This window comes from Pan troglodytes, chromosome 11, assembly GCF_028858775.2.
Source record: "Pan troglodytes isolate AG18354 chromosome 11, NHGRI_mPanTro3-v2.0_pri, whole genome shotgun sequence".
Classification (NCBI taxonomy): Eukaryota; Metazoa; Chordata; class Mammalia; order Primates; family Hominidae; genus Pan; species Pan troglodytes.
In genome coordinates this window covers 41,730,959-41,754,793 of record NC_072409.2, presented here as the reverse complement: position 1 = coordinate 41,754,793, position 23,835 = coordinate 41,730,959, and the positions used below count along the sequence as shown (strand labels likewise).

At 39.1% G+C, this 23,835-nt stretch overlaps 1 protein-coding gene and 1 long non-coding RNA gene across 8 annotated transcripts; one reads left to right on the top strand and one right to left on the bottom strand.

Annotated features, from left to right (window-relative positions):
• Positions 1 to 23,554, bottom strand: ZNF510 (zinc finger protein 510). Of its 7 annotated transcripts, none has more exons than XM_063788492.1 (6): positions 23,467 to 23,554; positions 21,438 to 21,683; positions 20,223 to 20,281; positions 8,969 to 9,095; positions 8,585 to 8,680; positions 1 to 5,939 (listed from the first exon to the last, which is right to left on the bottom strand). In XM_063788492.1, exons 2-6 carry the CDS (start codon positions 21,505 to 21,507, stop codon positions 4,228 to 4,230), a joined length of 2,064 nt encoding a protein of 687 aa, XP_063644562.1. In that variant the 5' UTR covers positions 21,508 to 21,683; positions 23,467 to 23,554; the 3' UTR covers positions 1 to 4,227. The 7 variants fall into 7 exon arrangements, with proteins under 7 accessions (XP_063644562.1, XP_063644564.1, XP_016816748.2 ...); XM_063788494.1 differs by having other exon boundaries at positions 1 to 5,936; positions 23,467 to 23,552; XM_016961259.3 differs by having other exon boundaries at positions 23,015 to 23,520.
• Positions 9,095 to 19,416, top strand: LOC129135965 (uncharacterized). Its single transcript, XR_008537145.2, has 2 exons — positions 9,095 to 11,133; positions 18,896 to 19,416. It is a non-coding gene; the product is annotated as an uncharacterized LOC129135965 (long non-coding RNA).
• Positions 23,555 to 23,835: the final 281 nt, after the last annotated feature.

The window sequence follows — 23,835 nt, the reverse complement described above, 5'->3', positions numbered from 1 at the left end:
TTTGAACTGGGAATCTCAATTTATTGAAAATACATGTTTTGGTTGACAAAGATCTGAAGAACAGTTCTGTACACTTCTGAAGATTAAGAAGTTTTAAAAATTTATAAAATACCCGTGAATAGGGAACTTATAGCAATATTTTACCTATTTATAATAAATTAATCAATCACCCAAAAGATAACTTGGAACATCAAAAGGAAAAATGCTCAGATTTCAGTTTGATAACTGTACCTTCAGCAAGTATTTCTGAGTGCCTAATACGAAGAGGGACTGCTTCATGTGTTTGAGATACACTGTGAATAAAACAGACAAAAATTCCTGCCTTGTTTTCTATCTTTATTAGCTTGAAGGCCCTTAGTGGGTGGGCAGACAGAAAATCAGCTCCTCCAGAGTCTCTAGATGAGGCATCCATCTGCTAGAGTAAAAGACCATGAGTTGCTAAGGAGATCAACCAGGCAAGGAGAGGGAGCATACATGACTAGAGCACAGACCATGGTCTCCAGTTGGTGATGTATTGTATGGAAAGGTATCCTGTGGGCCACCCTCTGCTAAGGGACAGCAGGTGAAGCCTGAGTCCCCAGTCATGGGGCTTTGCCACCTGGCCTCCCAATGACTCAGGCCACCTGGGTGAATCAGTTCCACCCTACAGGGTTCCTGATCCTTAATACCAAACCCAGTCATAATCCTCAAATATCCTATTTAAAAGGGGCAGGAAGAGAGATGATTCTAAATATTTTCTTTCAGAAAGTGTCTGAGTAAAAAAAGTTTAAAGAAAGACTTGCTTTATATTAGGAAGTATTACAAAAACAGAGTAAACAGTGATGTTTTGATTCTCAGGGACTAACTGGTCCTAACAGGTACTAACTGGGCCTGTGTACCATTAATCTTCCTGTCATATCTGCTTCTCTCTAGGGGTAAACTTATGTTCTCCTATTGTCAATGCATTTTCTTGGTAAGGCTGCTGGCAGTTCTACAGTTACAATGTAACTGGCCTATGATATTCTATTTCTTAAGTCCTAAGATGTATTCTTTTTCCAAACTTGATTCAATTATCCTTCCGTGAAAAATTCAATAGCAGGCCAGAAAGATGGGTATTATGGTTCCTATACATGCCAGTCCTATTCACAAAATGATGTTACTAAAATATCAGAACGTTTAATCAGTCATATGCACTATCTTTACAAATGACAATTTAGTATATATTTAAAATCAGTGGGAAAAAGGTGAATTAATCAATGGCATATGAAGTACTGGCTATTTATCCCGAAGGAAAAGTTTTGTAAATTCTTATATCCAATGACATCAATGGAAGCATCAGATAAAGAGACCTTTATTTTGTACAGTACATGGTACTGTAAAAGTACCATGTACTTTTACCACGTCACCCAGTGTCACATGGGTGATTTTTTGCCATACCAGTAAAATGATGGATCCAGGTAGCAACCGTCACAATCTGGATGGAGAAAGCTGTCGGCAGCTTGATTCCAGTCAGTCTTATCAGAAAATAGTCTCTTATTATGGGCATCTACTTGAGCAACCCAGATGGTTGTACTAAGCAGCTGTGACTTTTACCCCCACTGTACAAAGAATGAAAGGGTGCTTTTTAATCCGTAATTTCCAATTAGAATATCAAATATCTAGGCCACATCCAGAGCCAAGGCTTAACAAAAATGTAACAAGGTTTATGAAATGGAGTATTGGCCAGAGCTGGGAACATCCTTGTGCTCTTTCCACTGAGAGGAGTGACTGCTTCACTTTGGGTTTGTTAATGGCACTGAGTTTGAACACACACAGGATCCTAGTAGTTTCAGTTGGCGAAAGCATCAGTGAGCCAGGCCCAATTACAGTAACCTCTATGAATTGAGGGCTCTACTAAGCCAGCAACTTTGCTTCATTCTGGAAAGAGGTGATACATTATTTCCCTTCTAAGAGACAGCTACTACTATTGCCTATACAGCTGACATACTGTGGGGCCAGGACAGCTGCTTTCCTGAATGCCTCATTTTCATTCCACAAGTGAGGCTTGCTGGGTCCTTTTCATTTTGTTAGTTGTTGAGTCCAAGATGACAAACTCCCAAAGTGGAATTTTAGGTCAGAACCCTCTACCCAGGGAAGAGATATCCAATGTGTAAAAGAGCCCAAGAGTAAACTAACAGCTGCTTTTCAGAAGGGGTGGACCTGGTACCCTTGTCGGGGAACCAAGTCAATCCCCTGGCTCCCAGCTCCCAAGGGCTTCCCCCTTTTGCCAGAAGTTTCAACCCACAAAATCACCAGTCACAGAGACTTGAAGCCCAAAATGATCAGAGCTGTTGGACCTCAGAGGTATCTTTACATACAATTATTCCTGATTAGAATTCTATGACTTATGTGAATTACAGGGAATTAGAATTCTCTCTATAACTTATGGGAATTAATCCCTACTATACTTTCAGATGTAAACATAACCGTAGTACGCTCCACTGGCCCAAAGTACCTCACCCATAAAGTTATTAAATTTGTTTGCCTTCCCATTGCCAAACCCCATTAGCTAAATCTAGGTGTCCTGTACCCCCACAGGAACTAGTAAGATGTTGCCTTGAGCATGGATTCAATAAAGCCATATAAATCTGAGTCCCTCCCCTCCCTGGAGGTTTCCCATAATACTTGGGTGGGTGCCAATGGCCTTTGGAGCCAGGGAAAACTCCTTAAAGCAGATATAGCTGGGGTATATGGAGGTGTCAGGAGGTGTGGGGGCAGTACCTCTGTGCAATTAAGGCACACTTACGTTGAACTGCACAGTGGCTGCTCACCATTCAGCCAAAAGACTTTAAGGTTCATGCAAAGCCCTGTATCAGGTGGTACTATCAATTTCATTACATTGAAAGGATGTCTTTTCCACAATTCTCTGATCATATTTGAGGTTCTCCTTGACTCTCTAGCCTCCTAATAAGGTTTGTGCCCTCTGATTGACTGACTTAAGCCTGGCTTACACAGAAGCTTTCTGCCTTCCTAGCAGAAGATAACTAAATTATGTGTAGAAACAAATAGACTCAAACATGTGAAAGCTCAACAGAATACAGTAGTCCCTGCTTAACTACAAGGAATGCTCTCCAAGAATTCCAAGTTGATGTTTGAAACCACGGGTCTACTGAACCCTGTATATACTATATTTTTTTCCTACATATACACATGCCTATGATAGTTTAATCTCTTGCTATGCCTAATTTATAAATTAAGGACTAATAATAAAATGGAATAATTACAACAACATGCCAGAAATGCTCTTGCAATTTCAGGCCATTGTTTAGTAAAACAAGGGTTACTTGAATACAAGCACTGTCATACCCTGACAGGTGATCTGATAACTAAAATGTCAAGTAAGTGACTAACTGGCAGATAGTGTATACACTGTGGATATGCTAGACTAAGGAATGATTCAATAACCCTCATGGGAGAGCAGGAGGGCATGAGACTTCATCCCACTACTCAGAATCGGGTGCAGTTTAAAATGTAGGAATTGTTTATTTCTGGATCCATTTAATAACTTTAAAGTGCAGTTGACCATGGTTAATGGAAATTGCGTAAAGTGAAAATACAGATAAGGGGGGACTACTGTATAAGCTTAAATTTTGCTCACATAATGTTCAACTGGGAAAGACACAGAAGAGGAGAATTTTGCTGCATATATTCATTCAAGCACAGACTTCATCTTGTACCATGCCACATTAAAGCACGGCACCAAGTTTGTCCTAGAAATGATATGATATCCATTTTGTTGTGACAGGGCCCTGGTAATTTGTTAGGGAAGTCTCTTATGTTTCAGACTGGGATGTGATATACATCATGGACATCCACATCTTAGTAGCCAGTCACAAAGGCCGACCTGGATGAAAAGGAGATTGGGAAATTTGGACTATGTGCCTGGAGTAAAATGAAATTGGTGCTGGTGAAGAGATTACCAGCCTGTGTGATGTGTGGGAGCTATCTAATAGGGTATGACTTCATTCAGGCCTATCCACAGTACTCTGAAAACAGAAGCCTGTGTGAATTCTTTGATACACTCTGAAGGTTGCCTTTTGGACACAATTCTTCCTGCATTCATCTTCATCTGGTTTCTTTCCTATGTGAATTCTCTGATTCACAGTGAGGGTTTACTTCTGGGACTGTCTTCTTACATTCACTACCCTCAATTGGTTTTTTGTGTATCTCTGATATCAAATGGGGCATTCCTTTTGTCAAAAGGATTTTCTAGTTATTACATCGATAGGGATTCCCCTCTCCCTGAATTTTCTGGTATAAGCTTAGGGTTGACTTCTTACATAATTTCCCATATTCACTGCATTCATAAGATTTCTCCCCACTGTGAGTCCTTTGATGTATTCTGAGATTTGATTTCTGGCCAAAAGTTTTCCCACATTTATTACACTGGAAGGGTTTCTCCCCTGTGTGAATTCTCAGATGATCACTAAGGATTGCTTTCCGGACAAATTTTTTCCCACATTCATTACATTTAAATGGTTTCTCCCCAGTGTGAATTCTTTGATGCACTCTGAGGGTTGATGTCCGGGCAAAAGTTTTCCCACATTCGTTACATTTGAATGGTTTCTCTCCCGTGTGAGTTTTCTGATGTTGAATGAGATGATCTTTTCGCCAGAAGGATTTCTCACATTCATTACACTGGTAAGTTTTCTCCCCAGTGTGAGTTCTCTGATGTATTCTGAGGTTTGACTTCTGGCCAAATGTTTTTCCACATTGACTGCATTGAAAGGATTTCTCCCCTGTGTGAATTCTGTGATGATCTCTGAGGGTGGACTTCTGAACAAAAGTTTTCCCACATTCACTACATTCATAGGGTTTTTCTCCTGTGTGAATTCTTTGATGTCCCCTGAGGGTTGACTTCTGGACAAATGTTTTTCCACATTCATTACATTTATAGGGTTTTTCTGCTGTATGAATTCTCTGATGAGTACTGAGGTGTGACTTCTGGGAGAAAGTTTTTCCACATTCACTACATTCAAATGGTTTCTCTCCTGTGTGAGTTCTCTGATGTTGAATGAGATGTCCTTTCTGACAAAAGGATTTCCCACATTCATTACATTTATAGGGTTTTATCATTGAGTGACTTCTCCGGCGAACTCTGTGAACCGACGTCTGGTAGGATTTCTTATTTTCATGATATTCAGAGGATTTAACCCAAGTCTGTGTTCTGTCATTACTTACCAATGGGTTCTCTTCTGTGACAGCTGTTTGAGGATCAGTGAGGTGTCCCTTTCTGTTGAAATTATTTCCACTTGAATTTAATTCATAATGTTTTATACCCATATTAAGTTTATTATATTCCTCCACAGTTGACTTCTCAAAGGATTTCCCACATTGATTAAGATGCAGGTGTTTCTTCCCTGTGCCAGTTCTCCTGTGGTCAAAGAGAGTTTTCTTATCACAATTTTTCTTAAATTCATCATCTTTAGAGGATGTTTCTCCTGTGTGAGGACTCTTATGTTTAACACAGTTAGCCTTATCATTAAAGGCTTTTCCAATTTTATTACATTCAAAAGCTTGCTCCAAAGTTTGAAACTTTGGATGCTTGGGAAGATTTTCATTATAATTGAGAGCTTTCATGTTTTTATTATGTTCATAAAATTTCTCTCCAGTCTGAGGTTTCTCAAAGTTAATTTTGAAAGGTGAATTCTCACATACATTACTGCAACCTATTTTCTTTGTTGAATAGTTTCTATTATTAATGATAAATTCAGAAATACTTTGCAAATTCACTTCCCATGAGTCGCATTTGCAGGACATTTTTGTTGAAGCAACAGCAGCTACATGCAGAGTAAATGGTTTCCCCAAAACTTTCTCTTCCTCTGTAGTCAATGTTTTATTATTGATACATATTGCTTGCTCCAAGTGTTTGTCTTTGATTTTCTTGTTCTGCTTGATCAGGTCATCACCTCTGTAATCTTCTAAAACAGAAATATTGAAAACATCTTATGACTCTTACATCTTCTGTGGGTAGGGCTTATCAACATACAGCCTATGTTGCACCTAATTATTTGATTTATCAAGATTAAATAATTCAGATGTATGTGTGTGTAAATATATATATCTCAGACCACCCTCCTTTAAAAAATAATATTGATATAGTGCAAATGGGAGAGGAAACTGGTAATGAATACATATTTTGCATGTGATTAGTAAGATTTTCCTAACTGGGTAGATAGAGGAAAGAAAATAAAATAAAACTTAAGCGTTTTATAGGGGTAGTTATTTTAGGGAGCAGGAAAAACAGAGAATGGGATAAATACAACACAAACTCTAAATGTAAGTAGTATAACAAGGAAAATCAGGAGATAACAGGAATTTTGGAATAGACTCAACAGGGACGGGGTTTAGAAGCTGAAAGTAAATTACAGTCTAGGTCTTGACATTATCTAGATTATAATGGTTAGAATAGTCTATTGTCTACATTCTTACAATTTGATATCCCTCATCAATTCAACATCAAATTAAATTTATAACAGCACCAACTCCTTTATGATTAAATGAAAAAGTTTATAGCTCTAACCTGTCTTATGGTTGTGATTCATAGAAATACAAGCAAGTATAAAATTGTTGAAAATAAAATCCATTCATGCAACTAACTTAGATGCACTGCTCCATTCTGGCTGTCATAGCGTTGATTTATTCCATCAGAACTAAGCACTAAGTGAACCTGATCATCCCATCCTGAGTTTCCACATTTCAATCTGACATGAGGGGTACAATTTTAAATAGGGTATCACAGAAAGTTTTACTGTGAAAATGACATTTAAGAGAGGTCTGGATTCTTTATGCATTCTAAATGCCTATCCTTGACTGGTCATATTGCAAATATCATCTGCCACTTCTCGCTTACCTCTTAACATTTTATTAAGCATGAAACAATATATATCTGCATAAAACTTTCATGTGCAACTTAATACTATTAAGTGAACACTCATGGAATCAGAAACCATGTCATGAAACACAAATGGCTCTGCAAAAATCCCTGTTTACCTATGCTTGGTTACAACTTCTCTATGCTTAGAATTCACCAGTCTCCTAATATTTATGTAATAATTTCCTTGATTTTCTTCATAGTTTTATCACCAATATATGAATTCCTAAAAATGTCGTTGAATTTTGCCTGCTTCTGATCTTTACATAAATGAAGCCATATATGCATATTTTTTCTCTTGGTTAATATTATGTTTGTAATCAGTGTACAAGATTTTATGTGGCTGTATAATTTTTCCTTAAAGAATACAACTGTTTCTCCATTCTACTGTTGATGAGCACTATTTTTGCCAAACATAAACAATACTTCCATTAATATTCTTTTATGTATTCCAGAGAACATAATCATATCTTTTTGTCAGTCATACAGTTAGAAAAGGAATTACTTGGCTACAACATATGCAAAAGTTTACCTTGATTAGAAAACATCCTGGTGGGATGCAAAGGCATAAAAATGATACAATGGACTTTGGAGACTTGGGGTGGGAGAAGGGTGGGAAGGGGGAGTGGGAAAAAAAGACTACAAACTGGGTGCAGTGTATACTGCTTGGGTGATGGGTGCATCAGAATCTCACAAATCACCACTAAAGAACTTACTCATGTAACCAAATACCACCTGTTCCCCAAAAACCTGTGGAAATTAAAAAAAAAAAAAAAAAAAGAGGCCAGGCACAGTGGCTCATGCCTGTAATCCCAGCACTTTGGGAGCCTGAGGCAGGCAGATCACAAGGTCAGGAGATCAAGACCATCCTGGCTAACATGGTGAAACCCTGTCTCTACTAAAAATACAAAAAATTAGCTGGGCCTGGTGGCAGGCACCTGTAGTGCCAGCTACTCGGGAGGCTGAGGCAGGAGAATGGCATAAACCTGGGAGGTGGAGCTTGCAGTGAGCCAAGATTGCACCACTGCACTCCAGCCTGAGTGACAGAGGGAGACTCCATCTCAAAAAAAAAAAAAAAAAAAAAAAAAAAAAAGAAAAGAAAAAGAAAACATCCTCCTGATACCACAGTGGTTTTACCAGTTTATATTTCCAATCAATCAGTGGATAAGGGTGTCTAACATTCCATTTCCTCGCCAAGACTTGGCATTGCCATATTTGTAAACTCACTTCATATGTGTTATTTCACCTCATATCTCACTTCATGTATTATTTTGTGCTCCATGAAAACTAATGAGATTGAACACATTTTCAAAGATTTACTGACCATACATATTAAAAAGTTCTTGTTCAATGTTTTTGCCCATTTTTCATCTGGGTTGCCTATCTTTTCCCACAATGACTTGCAGAAGTTCTTTACATTTTCAGGAAGCATATCCTTTCTAAGTTATTTGCACTACATACATATTATGCTAGTCAGTGGCTTGTCTTTTCACCCTTTGAATAATATATTTTATTAACAAATTTCTTACTTTTAATGGAATCAACTTTATTAATTATTTTCTTTTAACTGCTGCTTTTTGTGCCTTTAGGCTTTCTAAGAAAAGTCTTGCAATATTCAGGTGTTCACCCCTAAAGTGACCTGGAGTCTAACCACTCCTGCAGAATTATGTCTACTACTGCTCAGTAACTCACTTGGGTGACTCTGGTTTGAGAATTCCTCCTCTGAGAACCAAGGCTCTTCTCCTTGCTCCAACTTGAAGATCACCTCTGGTTTGAAACGGCAGTACCCTGTTAATAAAACACAATCGAGGACTTAGACCAGATACATGAGATTTTAGTCTCCAAAAGTGGAAGAAAATACAGCTTTGGAAGCAGTATCCTGAAAGTGCTCCTTTGCATTTATCACTGGGAGTTGACAACACATTCTTTCTAGTCCTCGACAGGGCATAGTTACTTTGGAATCCTGAATGAAAAGCCTAAATAATTTAAACTTTAAATTGTTCACATGTATTGGCACTTAAAAAAGAAATACCTTCTATATGGAGTTACAAGGGTAGGTTATGTTTACATGCTTACCCACTGAGACGAGGTTGCTGTAGTTCTCCAGCATCACATCTCTGTACAGATTCTTCTGAACAGGGGCCATTTGCTGCCACTCCTCCTGGGTGAATTCTATAGTCACGTCCTTGAATGACACTGATGCCTGTAACAGTACATTTCTATTCAATCTGAAGGGTTCAGAATTAGATGATGTAGAAAATACCCATGAAAACAATTCTTATCAGGTTTAACTCTAAAAAGCTTAAACGAATATAAAGGATGCCTATTTTGAATCTAATTTAATCTTAGACTTTGAAGGTATTAAATTGGTAAAAGTTTTAATAGGAGAGGTGCAGTGGCTCATGCCTGTAATCCCAGCACTTTGGGAGGCCAAGGTGGGAGGACTGCTTGAGCCCAGGAGTTCAAGACCAGACTGGGCAACACAGCAAGGCCCTGTCTCTACAAAAAATTTAAAAAATTAGCCAGGTATGGTGGTATGTGCCTGTAGTCCCAGCTACTTGGGAGGCTAAGGCAGAAGGATTGCTTGAGCCCAGGTGGTTGAGGCTGCAGTGAGCCGTGATCACACCACTGTATACCAGCCTTGGTGACAGAGCAAGATCTTGTCTCAAAGAAAATGTTTATAAATGATCTATATATATTTATGAGTTATATACACATACTATAAATAGATACATTAGTAAAACTTTTTTTTAATTCTTATTTTTGTAGCCAAAAAATGTAAATAAACTTCCTACAATTTTTATTCCATCCCAACAGACTACCCTTGGCATACATCATGGCAGGAGTCAGCAAATTATGGCCTTTGGGCCAAATCTGGCTTGCCAGTTTTTTGTGTATGTGTGGTAAAGACAGTGTCTTGCTATGTTGCCTAGGCTAATCTTGAACTCCTGGCCTCAAGTGATCCTCCCACCTTGGCCTCCAAAAGCTCTGGGATTATAAGTGTGAGTCACTGTACCTGGCCACTTGCCGCTTTTTAAATAAAGTCAACTGGCACACAGGCACACCCAATCATGTTGCATTGTTTATGGCTGTTTTTGTGCTGAAATAGCACTGAGAAGTTCCATCAGAGACCTTATGATTGTCAAAATTGAAAATATTTATTACTTGCCTTTATAGAAAAAAATGTACCATTCTCTGGACTAAATAATCAAAGAAAAGATAAAGTATAATACAACAACAAAGGAAACATTATATATATAGGGATTATGGAGATTGAAAGTAAAAGGATGGAAAAAGATATACCATATAATCAAAACCAAAAGATAGTTGATATGATTGCATTACTATCACATACGGTAGATTTTAAGGTAAGAAAGAGGTATAAAAAATGAGTAACGGGCCGGGTGCAGTGGCTCATGCCTGTAATCCTAGCACTTTGGGAGGCCGAGGCAGGTGGATCACGAGGTCAGGAGTTCGAGACCAGCCTGACCAACGTGGTGAAACCCCATCTCTATTAAAAATACAAAAATTAGCCGGGCGTGGTGGTGAGTGCCTGTAATCCTAGCTACTCAGGAGGCTGAGGCAGGAGAATCGTTTGGACCTGGGAGGTGGAGGTTGCAGTGAGCTGAGATCGCGCCACTGCACTCCAGCCTGGGTGACAGAGTGAGATTCTTGTATAAACAACAACAACAACAACAACAACAAAACTGAGTAACGATTTGTAATGACAAAACAGTCCTTTCAATAGAAGATACAACAAATCGAAATTGCTATGCACCTGGCAAACATAGCGTCCAAATAGCATTTCTTATTATTCATGGATTACATATTTGTAAATTCACACACTAAAATTATTTGCAACCTCAAAATCAACACTTGCAGTTATTTTGCAGTCATTTGTGGATATGTACAGGAAGGTAAAAAATTTGAATTGCCTGACCTACATGTTCCCAGATGAGGCTCAACAAGGTGATCTGCTTTCTTGTTTCAGCTCTGATACTGTAAATAAGTGTCCACTTCTCAGTCTATTTAGTGCCATATTTACTGCATTTTTGTGCTTTTTCTTGATGATTTCACTTTTTCTTTCTTTTTTTTTTGAGACAGAGTCTTGCTCTGTTGCCAGGCTGGAGTGCAGTGATGTGATCTTGGCTCACTGCAACCTCTGCCTCCCAGGTTCAAGCAATTATCCTGCCTCAGCCTCCTGAGTAGTTGGGACTACAGGCACGTGCCACCACGCCCAGGTAATTTTTGTATTTTTTGTAGAGATGGGGTTTCACCATGTTGGCCATGATGGTCTCCATCTCCTGACCTCGTGATCCGCCCACCTCGGCCTCCCAAAGTGCTGGGATTACAGACGTGAGCCACCGCGCCCGGCCGATGATTTCACTTTTTAAATGGCCTATATGTATAGCAGTTATGTGCTGTCTAGTGTGCCTATGTGCAAGAAGCCTGTGGTATGTCTCATGGAGAAAATATCTATGTTAGATAAGATTCATTCAGGCATTAGTTATGGTGTTGTTGGCCATTAGTTCAATCATTATAAACCAACAATATTAAATAAGGTGTCTTTATGCAGAAAGACACACAAAAAGATTATGTACCTGCTGGCTGACAAAAATGTGACTAGAGGCTTAACCCCGTATTTCTCCTCTGAGTAATGGTTCAGTATTTATTAGTTCAGTGTTTGTAGTGACTTTTTGGAACATTACTACTGAGAATTATGAGAACTGACTGTATATAAACAAAAGTTGACAGAAATGAGATATCAATCTACAATTTTAATTAGTGATTTTAATGTAACTCTCCCAGTAACTCATAGAAAAGCAGATTAAGAAAAACCAACAAGGATATAGAACAGGAGTCAGTGAACTACAGCACAAAGGTGAAATCCAGCTCACCACTACTATTTTTTTTTTTTTTTGGTAAATGAAAAATACCACCACTACCAATTTTTTTTTTTGTAAATAAAGTTTTCTTGGAACACAGCCACATTCATTTGTTTATGTATTACCTATGGCTGCTTAACACTACAGCTGCAGAGTTTGGTAGATGCAACAGAGACTGTATCTCTCACAAAGCCTACTATCTGACATTTACAGAAAAAGTTTTCTGACCACTGATATAGAAGATTGAAAAGACATAATTAACCAACCTGACTGACATATATAGGATAACCTCTGCATAACATAATTCTCTGGTTTCCTTTGCACATTAAAAAAAAAAGGACAGTCTATCTCACTAAATTACAAAAAATTACAATCATACAGCGTAGCTTTAGATCTTAGCTTAGAGATGTAGAGAGCTGATAAAAGCAACGCTAACATCCTTACAAGAACATAGCTGGGAAAACAGAAAATTAGTATCTGTTTTTCAAACTATTAGGAGAGAGACAGGCACCTGCAGGGAGAATCAGGATGTGCTCATTTGCTTACTGGAGCAGATGCTACTCAACTCCATCTAATACAATTAGGAAGATAAAACTAGAAAAATTTAACCTGCTAAAGGCAAATGTGTACTAGTTTGAGTATGTGAAGTCCCTGGGGGCCATACACATAGGTGGATTTTCACCTTGCTACAGGATCAAAGGGAAAATCAAAAGAGAAATGAGGCCGGGCATGGTGGCTCACGGCTATAATTCCAGCACTTTGGGAGGCTGAGGCAGGCGAATCACTTGAGGTCAGGAGTTCAAGACCAGCCTAGCCAACATGGTGAAACCCTGTCTCTACTAAAAATAGAAAAATTAGCCAGGTGTGGTGGTGCGTGCCCATAATCCCAGCTACTCGGGTGTCTGAGGCAGGAGAATTGCTTGAACCTGGGAGGCGGAGGTTGCAGTGAGCTGATATCGCGCCACTGCACTCCAGCCTGGGTGATAGAGCAAGACTCTGTCCCAAAAAAACAAAACAAAACAAACCCCCGAGACCCAGAAATTAGAAAATACATTGAGATTACTCACAATGAATACACAAAATACCAAAATGCATGAGATGCAGCTAAGGCAGTGCTAAGCGTGAAATTTATAGCTGTAACACCTATATTAAAAATGATCCCAAATCAGTATCCTAATTGTATACTTTAAGGAACTAAATGAGGTGGGGACCTTACTACTAACCTTACAAAAATAAAAAAGACAATGAAGAATACAGTGAACTGTATAGCAACAAATTACATAACCGAGATGAAGTGGACAAATTCCTAGAAACACACAAACCACCAAAATGGACTCAAAAAGAAATAGAACATCCGAACAGACTGATATAAGACTGAATCAGTAATCCAAATCCTCCCAACAAAGAAAGGCTCAAGACCAACTGTCGGTCTTTAAATGTTTGGTGAATTCTACCAAACATTTAAAGAAAAACTAACACCAATCCTTCTCTAATTCTTCCAAAAATAGAAGATGAGTGAACATTTCCTAACTCATTCTATGAGTTACCTTGAACCAAAGCCAGATAAAAAAATCACCCAAAAACTATGATATGTATCTCTTCTGAATATGTGTGCAGAAGTTTTCAACAAAATACTAGCAAACCAAATCTTGCAACAAATAAAAAGTACTGTACACCATGACCAAGTACAATTTATTTCCAGGAATGCAAGGTGGCCCACCGTAAGAAAATAAATCAGTGTAATATATCACAATAATAAAATGAAGAAAACAAGTCACATGATCATCTCAACTGATGCAGAAAAAGCATTTGACAAAAATATCCTTTCATGTTAAAAACAAACATTTAACATAGTAGGACTAGAATAGAACTGCTGCAACACAATAAAAAGCATTTCTGAAAAACCACAGCTAACATAATACGCTAGGCTAAAAAACAAGAAGGTTTCTTCCAAATATCAGGAATAAGACAGGGATGCCTGCTTTCATCATCTCTATTCATTACACTGGAAGTTCTAGCTAGAGGAAATAGGTAAGACAAAAATGCATCCAAACTGGAAAGAAAAAAGTAAAACTATCTCTATTCTCAGAGACCATGAGATTTAATATATGGAAAAGACTAAGGAAGCCACAAAAAACTATTAGAGCCAATAAATGAATTCAGCAAAATTGTAGGATACAAGATGAACACACAAGAATCATTTATCTCTCTAAATACTAGCAATGAATAATAAAAAAGAAAACAATTCCATTTACAATAGAACAAAAAATAATAAAACAGGAATAAATTTAACCAAGAAGGTACATGACTTATACGTGAACACTAGAAAACATTGCTAGAAGAAATCAGAAGACCCAAATAAATGGAAAGACACCTTGTGTTCATGAATTGGAAGATTTAATATTGTTAAGATGACAATACTCCCAAAAGTGATATACAGATTCAGTGAAATCTATATCAAAATCCTAATGACCTTTCTGCAGAAATGCTGAACCTACAATTTAAATTTATATGAAATTGCAAGGAACCCTGAATAGTCAAAACAATCTAGAAAAAAAAGAAAAAAAATTGGAGGGATTACATTTCCTGATTTAAAAACTTATTATAAAGCAACAGTAATCAAGAGAGTGTGGTACTGGCATAAATACAGACATACAGATCCACAGAATAGCACTGAGAGCCCAGAAATAAACCCATACATTGGCCATTTATTAGGAAAAAAATAGTTTTCAACAGATGATGCTGGGATAACTGAATCTCATCAAAATAATGAAGTTGGACTCCTACCTTATACCGTATTTTAAAATTGCCTCAAAATAGCCAGGCGTGGTGCCTCACACCTGTAATCCCAGCACTTCGGGAGGCTGAGGCAGACAGATCACTTGAGATCAGAAGTTCATGACCAGCCTGGTCAACATGGTGAAACTCCGTCTCTACTGAAAAAATATAAAAATTACCCGGGCATTGTGGTGCATGCCTGTAATTCCAGCTACTCGGGAGGTGGGAGAATCACTTGAACCCGGGAGATGGATGTTGCAGTGAGCCAAGATGGTGCCACTGGACTCCAGCCTGGGCAACAGACCAAGATTCCGTCTCAAAAAAAAAAAAAATTGGCCTTAAAAGGGATCAAAGACCTAAATATAAGAGTTTAACTGCATGACTCTTAGATGAAATCAGGAGTAAACCTTTATGACCTTGGATTTGGCAATGACTTCCTGGATATGATACCAAAGAAAAAAAAATTGGACTTCATCACAATTAAACTTTTGTGCAAAGGATACCATCAAGATAGTGAAAAGAACCTACAGGAGAAAATATTCACAAATACTACATTTAATAAATGTCTAGTAGCCAGAATACATAAAGAACTCTTATAACTGAACAACAAAAAATGTAATCCAAAATGGGCAAAGGACTTGGATAAACATTTCTCCAAAGATGATAAACAAATAGCCAATAAGCGCATGAAAAGATGTTGAATGTCATTAATCAAGGAAATGCAAATCAAAGTCAAATGATACCACTTCACACCCACTAGGATGTCCATAATTTAAAAAAAAGGGAAAATAACAAGTGGTTTTAATGATGTGGAGAAAGTGGAACCCTAATACACTGCTGGTGGGAATGTAAAATGGTGCAGCCACTGTGGAAAACAGTTGGGCAGTTACCAAAAAAGATAAGTCAAGAGTTACCATATGAGTCAGAAGTTCCTTTTCTAGGATTAGTCCCAAGAGAAAACAGGTGTCCAAACAAAAACTTGTACATGAATGTTAATAGCAGCACTAGTCATAACAGACAAAAGGGAGAAACAATCCAAATGCTCATCAGTTGAATGAATAAACAATGTGGTATATCCACACAATGGAATATTATTCAGTCACAAAAAGGAATGATGTACTGATACGTACAACATGGATGAACCTTGAAAACAGTATGCTAAGTAAAAAGGATAGTCACAAAGGGCCAGGTGTGGTGGCTCACACCTGTAATCCCAGCATTTTGGGAGGCTGAGGTGGGCGGATCACCTGAGGTCAGGAGCTCGAGACCAGCCTGGCCAACATGGTGACACCCCGTGTCTACTAAAAAAAAAAAAAAAAAAAAAAAATAGAAAAATTAGCCAGGCATGACGGTGGGTGCCTGTAATCCCAGCTACTTGGGAGGCTGAGGCAGGAGAACTGCTTGAACCTGAGGGGGCGGATGTTGCAGTGAGCTGAGATCGTGCCATTGCAATCCAGCCTGAGCGACAAGAGCAAAACTCTGTCTCAAAAAAAAAAAAAAAAAAACAACAGAAATAGTCACAAAGATCACATATTATGTGACTTCACTTATTAGAAATGTCCAGAATAGCCAAACATATAGAAACAGAACACAGATTACTTGTTTAGGGCTGAGATTGTGTATGTCAGGATGGGGGATGATAGCTAAATGATACGGAATTTCTTTTTGAAGTGATGAAAACATTCTAAAATTGATTGTGGCAATGACTGCACAACTCTACAAATATACTAAAAACCACAAAATTGTACACTTTAAAACTGTGAATTATATGGTATGTGAATTGTATCTCCATAAAGCTGTGAAAAATAAAGGACACTAGAATAAGTAGCACGATTTGGATTTTCTATATCCTGTTAAAGAAACTGAGTTCATGAGCAAAAACCAGGCACAAGAAAAACTCCAACGCTAGACTACCTCGCAGGTATATTTTTCCAAACATTTAAGGATGAAATAACAGCAATCTTAAACTCATTCAGAGAACACAAAATGAATAACTGTTTCCAAACTCATTTTTTGAGAATATAATGATGTTGACGCCAAAACGTGACATGACATGACAGAAAAACTGCAAGCCAGTATCTTTCCATTAATGTAGACACAAAAATATTAATTGAAATATTAACAAATTGAATCCAGAAATAACTTAAAGTGACAGCACTACCTTATCATGTGGGAATTATCCCAGGAATGCAAGGTTGGTTAAACATTGATAAATCTATCAATATAATTCAGCTCTTTAACAGACTAAAGGAATAAAATAATATGATTATCTCACTAGAAGCAGGAATAGCCATCTGACAAAATACTCATGCATGATAAAAAAAAAAAACTCAGGAAACTAAAAATAAAAAAGGGAACTTCCTTATTCTAATTAAGGACATATACAAAAAACATGTAGTTAAAATAAGACTCAATGGTGAAATACTGAGTACCCCTCAGGTGAGGTATAAGACAAGGATTTCTATTATCACCATTTGTACTAAACATTTTACTGGAAGTCCTAGCTGTAAGGCTAAAAAGAAATTAAAGATATAAAAACTGTAAAGGAAGAAGTAAAATTGTCTTTATTGCAAAAAAAATTTTGCATATTTAAAATCCAAAAGAATACACAGATAAGCTATTAGAATAAGTGAATTTTGTAAAATGCCTAGGTATAAGATCAATACTAAAAAAATCCATCGTATTTTAATAAACTAACAATAAACTGGAAAATGACATTTAAAATGCAGTATCATTTGTGCTATTATCAAATAGATCAAATACCTAGGAATAAATCTAATAAAAGATGTGAAAGACTTCACCTCTACTTTGAAAAACTTTCCATCAGGATTTTCTGTGAAAATTGATAAAACTTCCATGAACATGAAAAGGACCTAAAATAGTAAATAAATTCACAAAATTCGTGACTTACTATAAAGCAACAGTAATTATGACAGTGAAGTATTAGCAAAAAGATAAACTAATTGGACCAAAGGAAGAAAATATACAGTCTACATTAGACCCGCATACAAGTCACTTGAATGACAACAGCTGCAATTCAGTTGACAGAAGATGGTCTTTCTAACAAATGGTGCTAGAGCAACTGGATATCCGTATGGAAATATGAACCTTGACACTCACCTTATACCAAACACAAAAGCTAACTCTATGTAGATCAAGCTAAAATAAACAAGTATGTAGTAACAATATAGGAGAATATCGGTATGATCTTAGAGTAGGGAAAGAGCTTTCAAACATGATACACAAGGAACTGCCATTAAAGAAAAGACGATCTGACCTTTATTAAATGTAAAAACTTTGTTGTCAAAGATATTATTTAAAAAATGAATAAGCAAGCCACGGAATCCAAGAACATTAGTAATGCACACATGGCAAAAAACATTTACTGAAAATATTGAAATAATTCCTACTTAAAAAAAGCAAATAACCCAATTAAAACAGAGTTGAATAGGTACTTTATATATTACATAAAAGGAAAGGATGTCTAAATGGCCAAAACACAAACAATGGTGCCCAACATTAGTATTTACCATAGAAAAGCAAATTATAAATTTTGATAAGATACCACACTATACAGCCACCAAAATGGCTAAAAACAAAAAGATTGATAATAACAAGTGTTGCTCAGAATCTGGTACAGCCAGAATGCTAGTGGGAATGTAAACTGATTCGACCACTTAGGCAAGCTACTTGCAGTATGTATTAAAACTGAGCATATGTTTATTCTATGAACCAGCAATTCCATTTCTAAGTATATCCCAAAAGCAATGAGGACATACCCAAAGACACAAAAGAATATTCACAGCAGCCTTATTCCTGATAGCCTCAAACAGGAAAAACAAACGAAAAAATGCACTAAGAGGAGAATGAGGAAATAAATTATGGTCTATTCATACAATGAAATACAGCCCAGTGATAAAAGGGAAATATTAAGATACAGAGCAAAACATTCCCTTGAAAACTGTAAAAGAATATACTTTGTATGATTCTACTGGTATCATATTCAAAAATGACTTTATCTTTTTTCCCTAACATATGAGGTCAGAATTGTGGTTGCCCTGTAGAGGGGAGCAGTGGTGTTATCTTAATCTGGGTACTAAATTACATGAATTTACATATGTAAAAATCCATCGTTACACACTTCAGAGTACACTTTACTGGTATTAAAACTGCATCTCAGTTAAAGAACTAAGTTTTTAAAAGGAAAAAAGAGTGCATACAAGAGAAACAAAAATTTAGCAAAATATATATAGTTGGTAATTTGGGAAGGTGGGAACATATTTATTATATTATTTCTTTGTATCTTTCTATATTTGAACAATTTCTCAATTCCTTACAGGAAAAGAAAATTTGGACATAGACTCATACAGAGGAAAGATGATGTGAGGACAGACATCTAAGCCACGGAACAAGGCCCTTCCCTCACAGCTCTCAGAAGGAACCAAACCTGTTGACATCTGTTTTTTTTTTTTTTGAGATGGAGTCTAGCTCTGTCGCCCAGGCTGGAGTGCAGTAGCACGATCTCAGCTCACTGCAGCCTCCGCCTCCCAGGTTCAAGTAATTCTCCTGCCTCAGCCTCCCGAGTAGCTGGGATTACGAGCACCCGCCACCATGCCCGGCTAATTTTTATATTTTTAGTAGAGACAGGGTTTCACCACGTTGGCCAGGCTGGTCTCGAACTCCTGACTTCAAGTGATCTGCTCTCCTTGGCCTCCCAAAGTGCTGGGATCACAGGCGTGAGCCACTGCACCCGGCCCCTGTTGACATCTTGATCTCAGACTTCACCCGGCCCCTGATGACATCTTGATCTCAGACTTCTGGTCTCCAGAATGGTGGGAAAATAAATTGCTGTTTCATCTACCCAGTCTGTGGTTCTTTATTATAGCAGCCCTAGCAAACTAATACTAAGGCTCTAACCTTTATCTCCCTCCCCTCTCTTATTATTCCCTAAGAGGAAGTCCAAATTGCAATGGGCAAAGATTCTTAATGGACCTTGCATGCCTTGTTTAGCCTGCTCTCAAAATGCAGTAATCTCCTGTACTGCAACAATGAAAACCTTACCCATTTTTCAGGACAAAATCCTTTTAAACTCTCCACCTCTGATCAACAGAGCCTACACCATCAATCTCTCCTTTCTTTGACAGTCTGTCTACCTGAACGTCTGTTTCCATTACCTGAAAAACTGTATTAATAAAAAAACTGAAAAACTGTATTAATAAAAGCCTGAGTTTGGCACTAAGCCGTCTACTTCCACTGAGGAAAAAGCAGAAGCAACATACTGCATTTATTTCAAGGCTGTTATGAGAAAGATTTGCACTGACACATGAAAACCAACAAAGACATTTTCCCTGACTTTGATAACTTTAGATTCCATGAGGAATCATCCTGGTTTAAGCTTCTCATCAATGCAAATCTGTAAAAAAATACTGTCTGTCTGGCTCTCTGCCATGGCTATCAGAAAGAATGAAAACTGCAGTTCCATTTTGGAAAATCTGTAACATCAGGGGACCTCCATCTTTCCACATGCCAATTCTGCTGTGCTACTGCCCTGCTTTTCTATATATTCCTTGAATGATTTTGATCCATTTCTACATTTCCATATTAATATGTGGACCCTTAAACACCTATGAAATCCATGATGAAAAAGGTATTAGTAATTAACTCACCTGAGATATGTTCATTTTCTGCTGCTCCTGAAAGAGTGTGGAGAACCGTAAAGGATAACCTGGGGGTGAGGAAGGAGTCATGAGAGATCTGGGCAGCCTCTATCTTACCTGCCTACCAATGTCATCACACCAGCTGGGGAAAAAGGCCTCTCTACAAAAAATGTTCCTTTGACCCTTGAGAAGGGACAGGAAGCACTACAGAGAAAGCACCTCCTGAATATGTGCATTTTTAATATGATCATGTGGATGAACCCTTGCTGTGTGTGTGTGTGTTTTTTTTTTTTTTTTTTTTTTGAGACAGGATCTGGCTCTGTTGCCCAGGCTGGAGTGCAGTGGTGTGATCTCAGTTCACTGCAACTTCTGCCTCCTGGGTTCATGCAATTCTCCCGTCTCAGCCTCCTGAGTTGCTGGGACCAAAGGCACCCACCACTACACCCAGCTAATTTTTGTATTTTTTGTAGAAATGGGGTTTCGCCATGTAGCTTAGGCTGGTCTCGAACTCCTGACCTCAAGCAATCTGCCTGCCTTGGCCTCCCAAAATACTGGGATTGCAGGGGTGAGCCACCAGGCCTGGCCCCTTGCTGTTTTTCATCAGGCAATTGTAGACTATTTTCCTATTGATTTATTCAAAATGTATGTCTTCTTTGACTAACAACTTAAACAGAATTAACATTAATATTCTGTTAATATTATTTATACCAATAGAAAACACAAAACTGAAAAAAAGGAGATGCTGAAAGACTATTTTAAAATATTTTTGTTCTAACTTATAGTTTCTCAAAAGACTTTCGATAAGACACTTCTGGTGACTCACCTGTGACAGAGCGAACAGCACTGTGCTTTGCTCCAAGCTCTGTCCTGAGTGACCATGGACAAACTGTTCATCCTAGGTTCAATACTTTTTAAGGTTTTAAGAGTCAGAAATAGAAATCCTTTCCTGTATTATCATTTTTGTGATTCTACAGGTTCAGGATAGAGGCAACCTTAGTAAATTTCTAGATGCTACATGTGACGGATGTTGTGTGAGAGTGACTCAGAATCTGGAAAGAGTGAGGAAGAATGAAGAAAATGGGGGCTCTATGAGGAGGATTAGAGACAATTTCCTCAGCCCTGGCTGGTTATGCCTTCCTTGGAGACCATGGAGAAAAGCCCTCCAGTAATGTGGCTTTTCCTGTGCAGTCTGACAGTCACCCACGCCTCTCAACCCCAGCTTACCACCTTCTACAAGTTGGCCCACAGTGTTCAGTGTCACACAATCTGTGATGGCTTCTGGATGTGGCGACATCACCAAGTCTGGTGCTCTCTGGGCAAGGGGATAAAGAAGTGCTGCTGGTTGGGCAAATCAAGACCTGCTCCTTTCTGGGTTCTTCTGCATCTGTTTGGAAGCCCTGGTGAGGAGGTCTCTGTTCTGTCAGAGGGCAGTTCTTCGGTGGGACTCCTGTTCCTGGGGCTCCCTCCTTCCTGCAACATAAAGAGCTGCTTTGCTCCAAAGAAGCTGGGGCTGAGGCCTGGGTAACAAATTCATTTTAGTTGAAACTTTCATGGAAAACAGTGTTCTTCACGTCAGCACAACTTCCATTTTGGGCTGGATAATCCTCCGACATAAGGAGTGGTCCCGTGCATTGTAGGATGTTTAGGAGCATTTCTAAACATGCACTAGACACTAGGACAGCCCTTCTCCCTGTTGTGACAATCAGAAATGTCTCCAGGCCAGGCGTGGTGGCTCACGCCTGTAATCCCAGGACTGTGGGAGGCCAAGGCAGGTGAACACCTGAGGTCAGGAGTTCAAGATAAGCCTGGCCAATATGGTGAAACCCCACCTCTACTAAAAATACAAAAAATTAGCTGGGCATGGCCATGCATGCTTGTAATTCCAGCTGAGATTACAAGCTGAGAGGCTGGGGCAGGAGAATCAGTTGAACCTGGGAGGTGGAGGTTGCAGTGAGCCAAGATCACACCACTGCACTCCAGCCTGGGCGACAGAGAGAAACTCAGTCCCCCCTCCCCCCCAAAAAAGTCTCCAACATTTCCAAAGTTCCCTGGGGAGCAAAATTCTCCTGGTGAAGAACTGACCTAAGGCCTTAAACCTGATTCTCTTGGCATTAATTAGAACCCTGCTATCCATGACTACAACCTCCAATCACATCAACTACTGAGCACTGGAAATGTGACTAGGGCCACATGTTGAAATAACATTTTGGATACACTGAGAAAACCACAGTATGTTCTTAAAATTAATTTCATGTTTTAGATTTTCATGTAGCTACTAGTTTAACATTTAAAATTACGTATGTGACTCATCTTCACTGCCCTAGAATATCAGACTGACTTCTAAAGACAGACAGCAGGGACAGCACAGGAGGTGGCAGGGGCCTCAGTCTAACCCAGAGGCTCTGGAGACATCCCAGAAACCCCACAACAAATACACTTGCCACATAGTAAGATTCTGTTCACGCTGACTTCACAATCATTGTCCTGGGGTTTTGGGGACAATCACTCAGTGCTGTGAAGGCTGCAACGCTGGGTTAGGTAGGTAGGCCATTACAAACAGCCTGATTCGGGGAGTAAAGTGTTTATGTATTGACATCCTAGCTCTCTCATCCTTTGTCAGTTTGGCTCTATCTTTTCACCCGTCCTTCTTCATTTTTAATGATATAAATAGGGTGGTTGTGAGAATTAAATGAAATACTACATGAAAAGAACAAAGTGTCTTCCAAATATAACGGGAATCAACATTTACATGCTGCTTAGTAACTAGCGCTTAGCTAAATGCTTTACAGGGGATGGCTTACCTCTGAACGACACAAAGCAGTTTTTACTAATATCCTCATTTTCAAACGCTCAAGTGACAGAGCCAAAATTCACCAGGTCCTTCTAGCTCCTAGGCTCGGCCTCTCACCGCAGACCCACGGGCCGTACGCGCTTTGTGGCAGGTTCATGGTCAATACAATAAACGCGCATTCCCCTCCTGAAGCCAGCACCGCGTTTTCCGACGCCTGGCTGCATTCTGGCACCCACACCTCGGCCCGCACCGAGCATCTTCCAACTAGGACTCAGCCCCACCTAACGCCCCCGGAGCCCGCCCCCACCGGCCCTTCTCAGGCTGAGGTCCCGGGCCGGCCCAGGCACAGGGAGTGAGGGCCTGCTTTGGGGGAGTTCCCGGGACGTCGCGTTCCCGCCGCCTGGACACTAGCCCATCCCTCCCTGCAGGTCCGCAATCCGTGTGGGGATCCGGCGCTCTCACCTGAGCTGCGAACCCTCCGCACCAGCAAACACTAACAGGGAGAAGCCGGAAAGTGGGGTTGACTGCACATGCGCAGACGAAAACGCGCATATCCGTTCCCAGCATGCTGCGCGGTAACCCATAACATGCAAGACTACGTTTCACATGCAGTACGGCGCCAGCTGTCAGTGTTTTTTTGTTTGTTTTTGTTTTTCCCCCAAGATTTATGGAGTAATAACATGGACGGTCCTGATAACTGGAGCCCGGGTTCTGTCAGAGCCCCAGAGGTTGTGGGTTAGACTTGATGACATAACAGCAAATGCAGCGTGTGGTTGCAGAAAGCAAGAGCCGCGGAAGACGTTTGAAAACAATTGGGAAAATTTGTATACG

Coding starts and splice junctions, on each gene's coding strand:
- ZNF510 (XM_063788492.1), bottom strand. CDS start 21,507: ATGTCGCCACATCCAGAAGCCATCACAGATTGTGTGACACTGAACACT. Junction 8,681..8,968: donor CAGCAACCTCGTCTCAGTGG/GTAAGCATGTAA, acceptor TTTTATTAACAG/GGTACTGCCGTTTCAAACCA. Junction 5,940..8,584: donor CTCAAACCAGAGTCACCCAA/GTGAGTTACTGA, acceptor TTTCTGTTTTAG/AAGATTACAGAGGTGATGAC.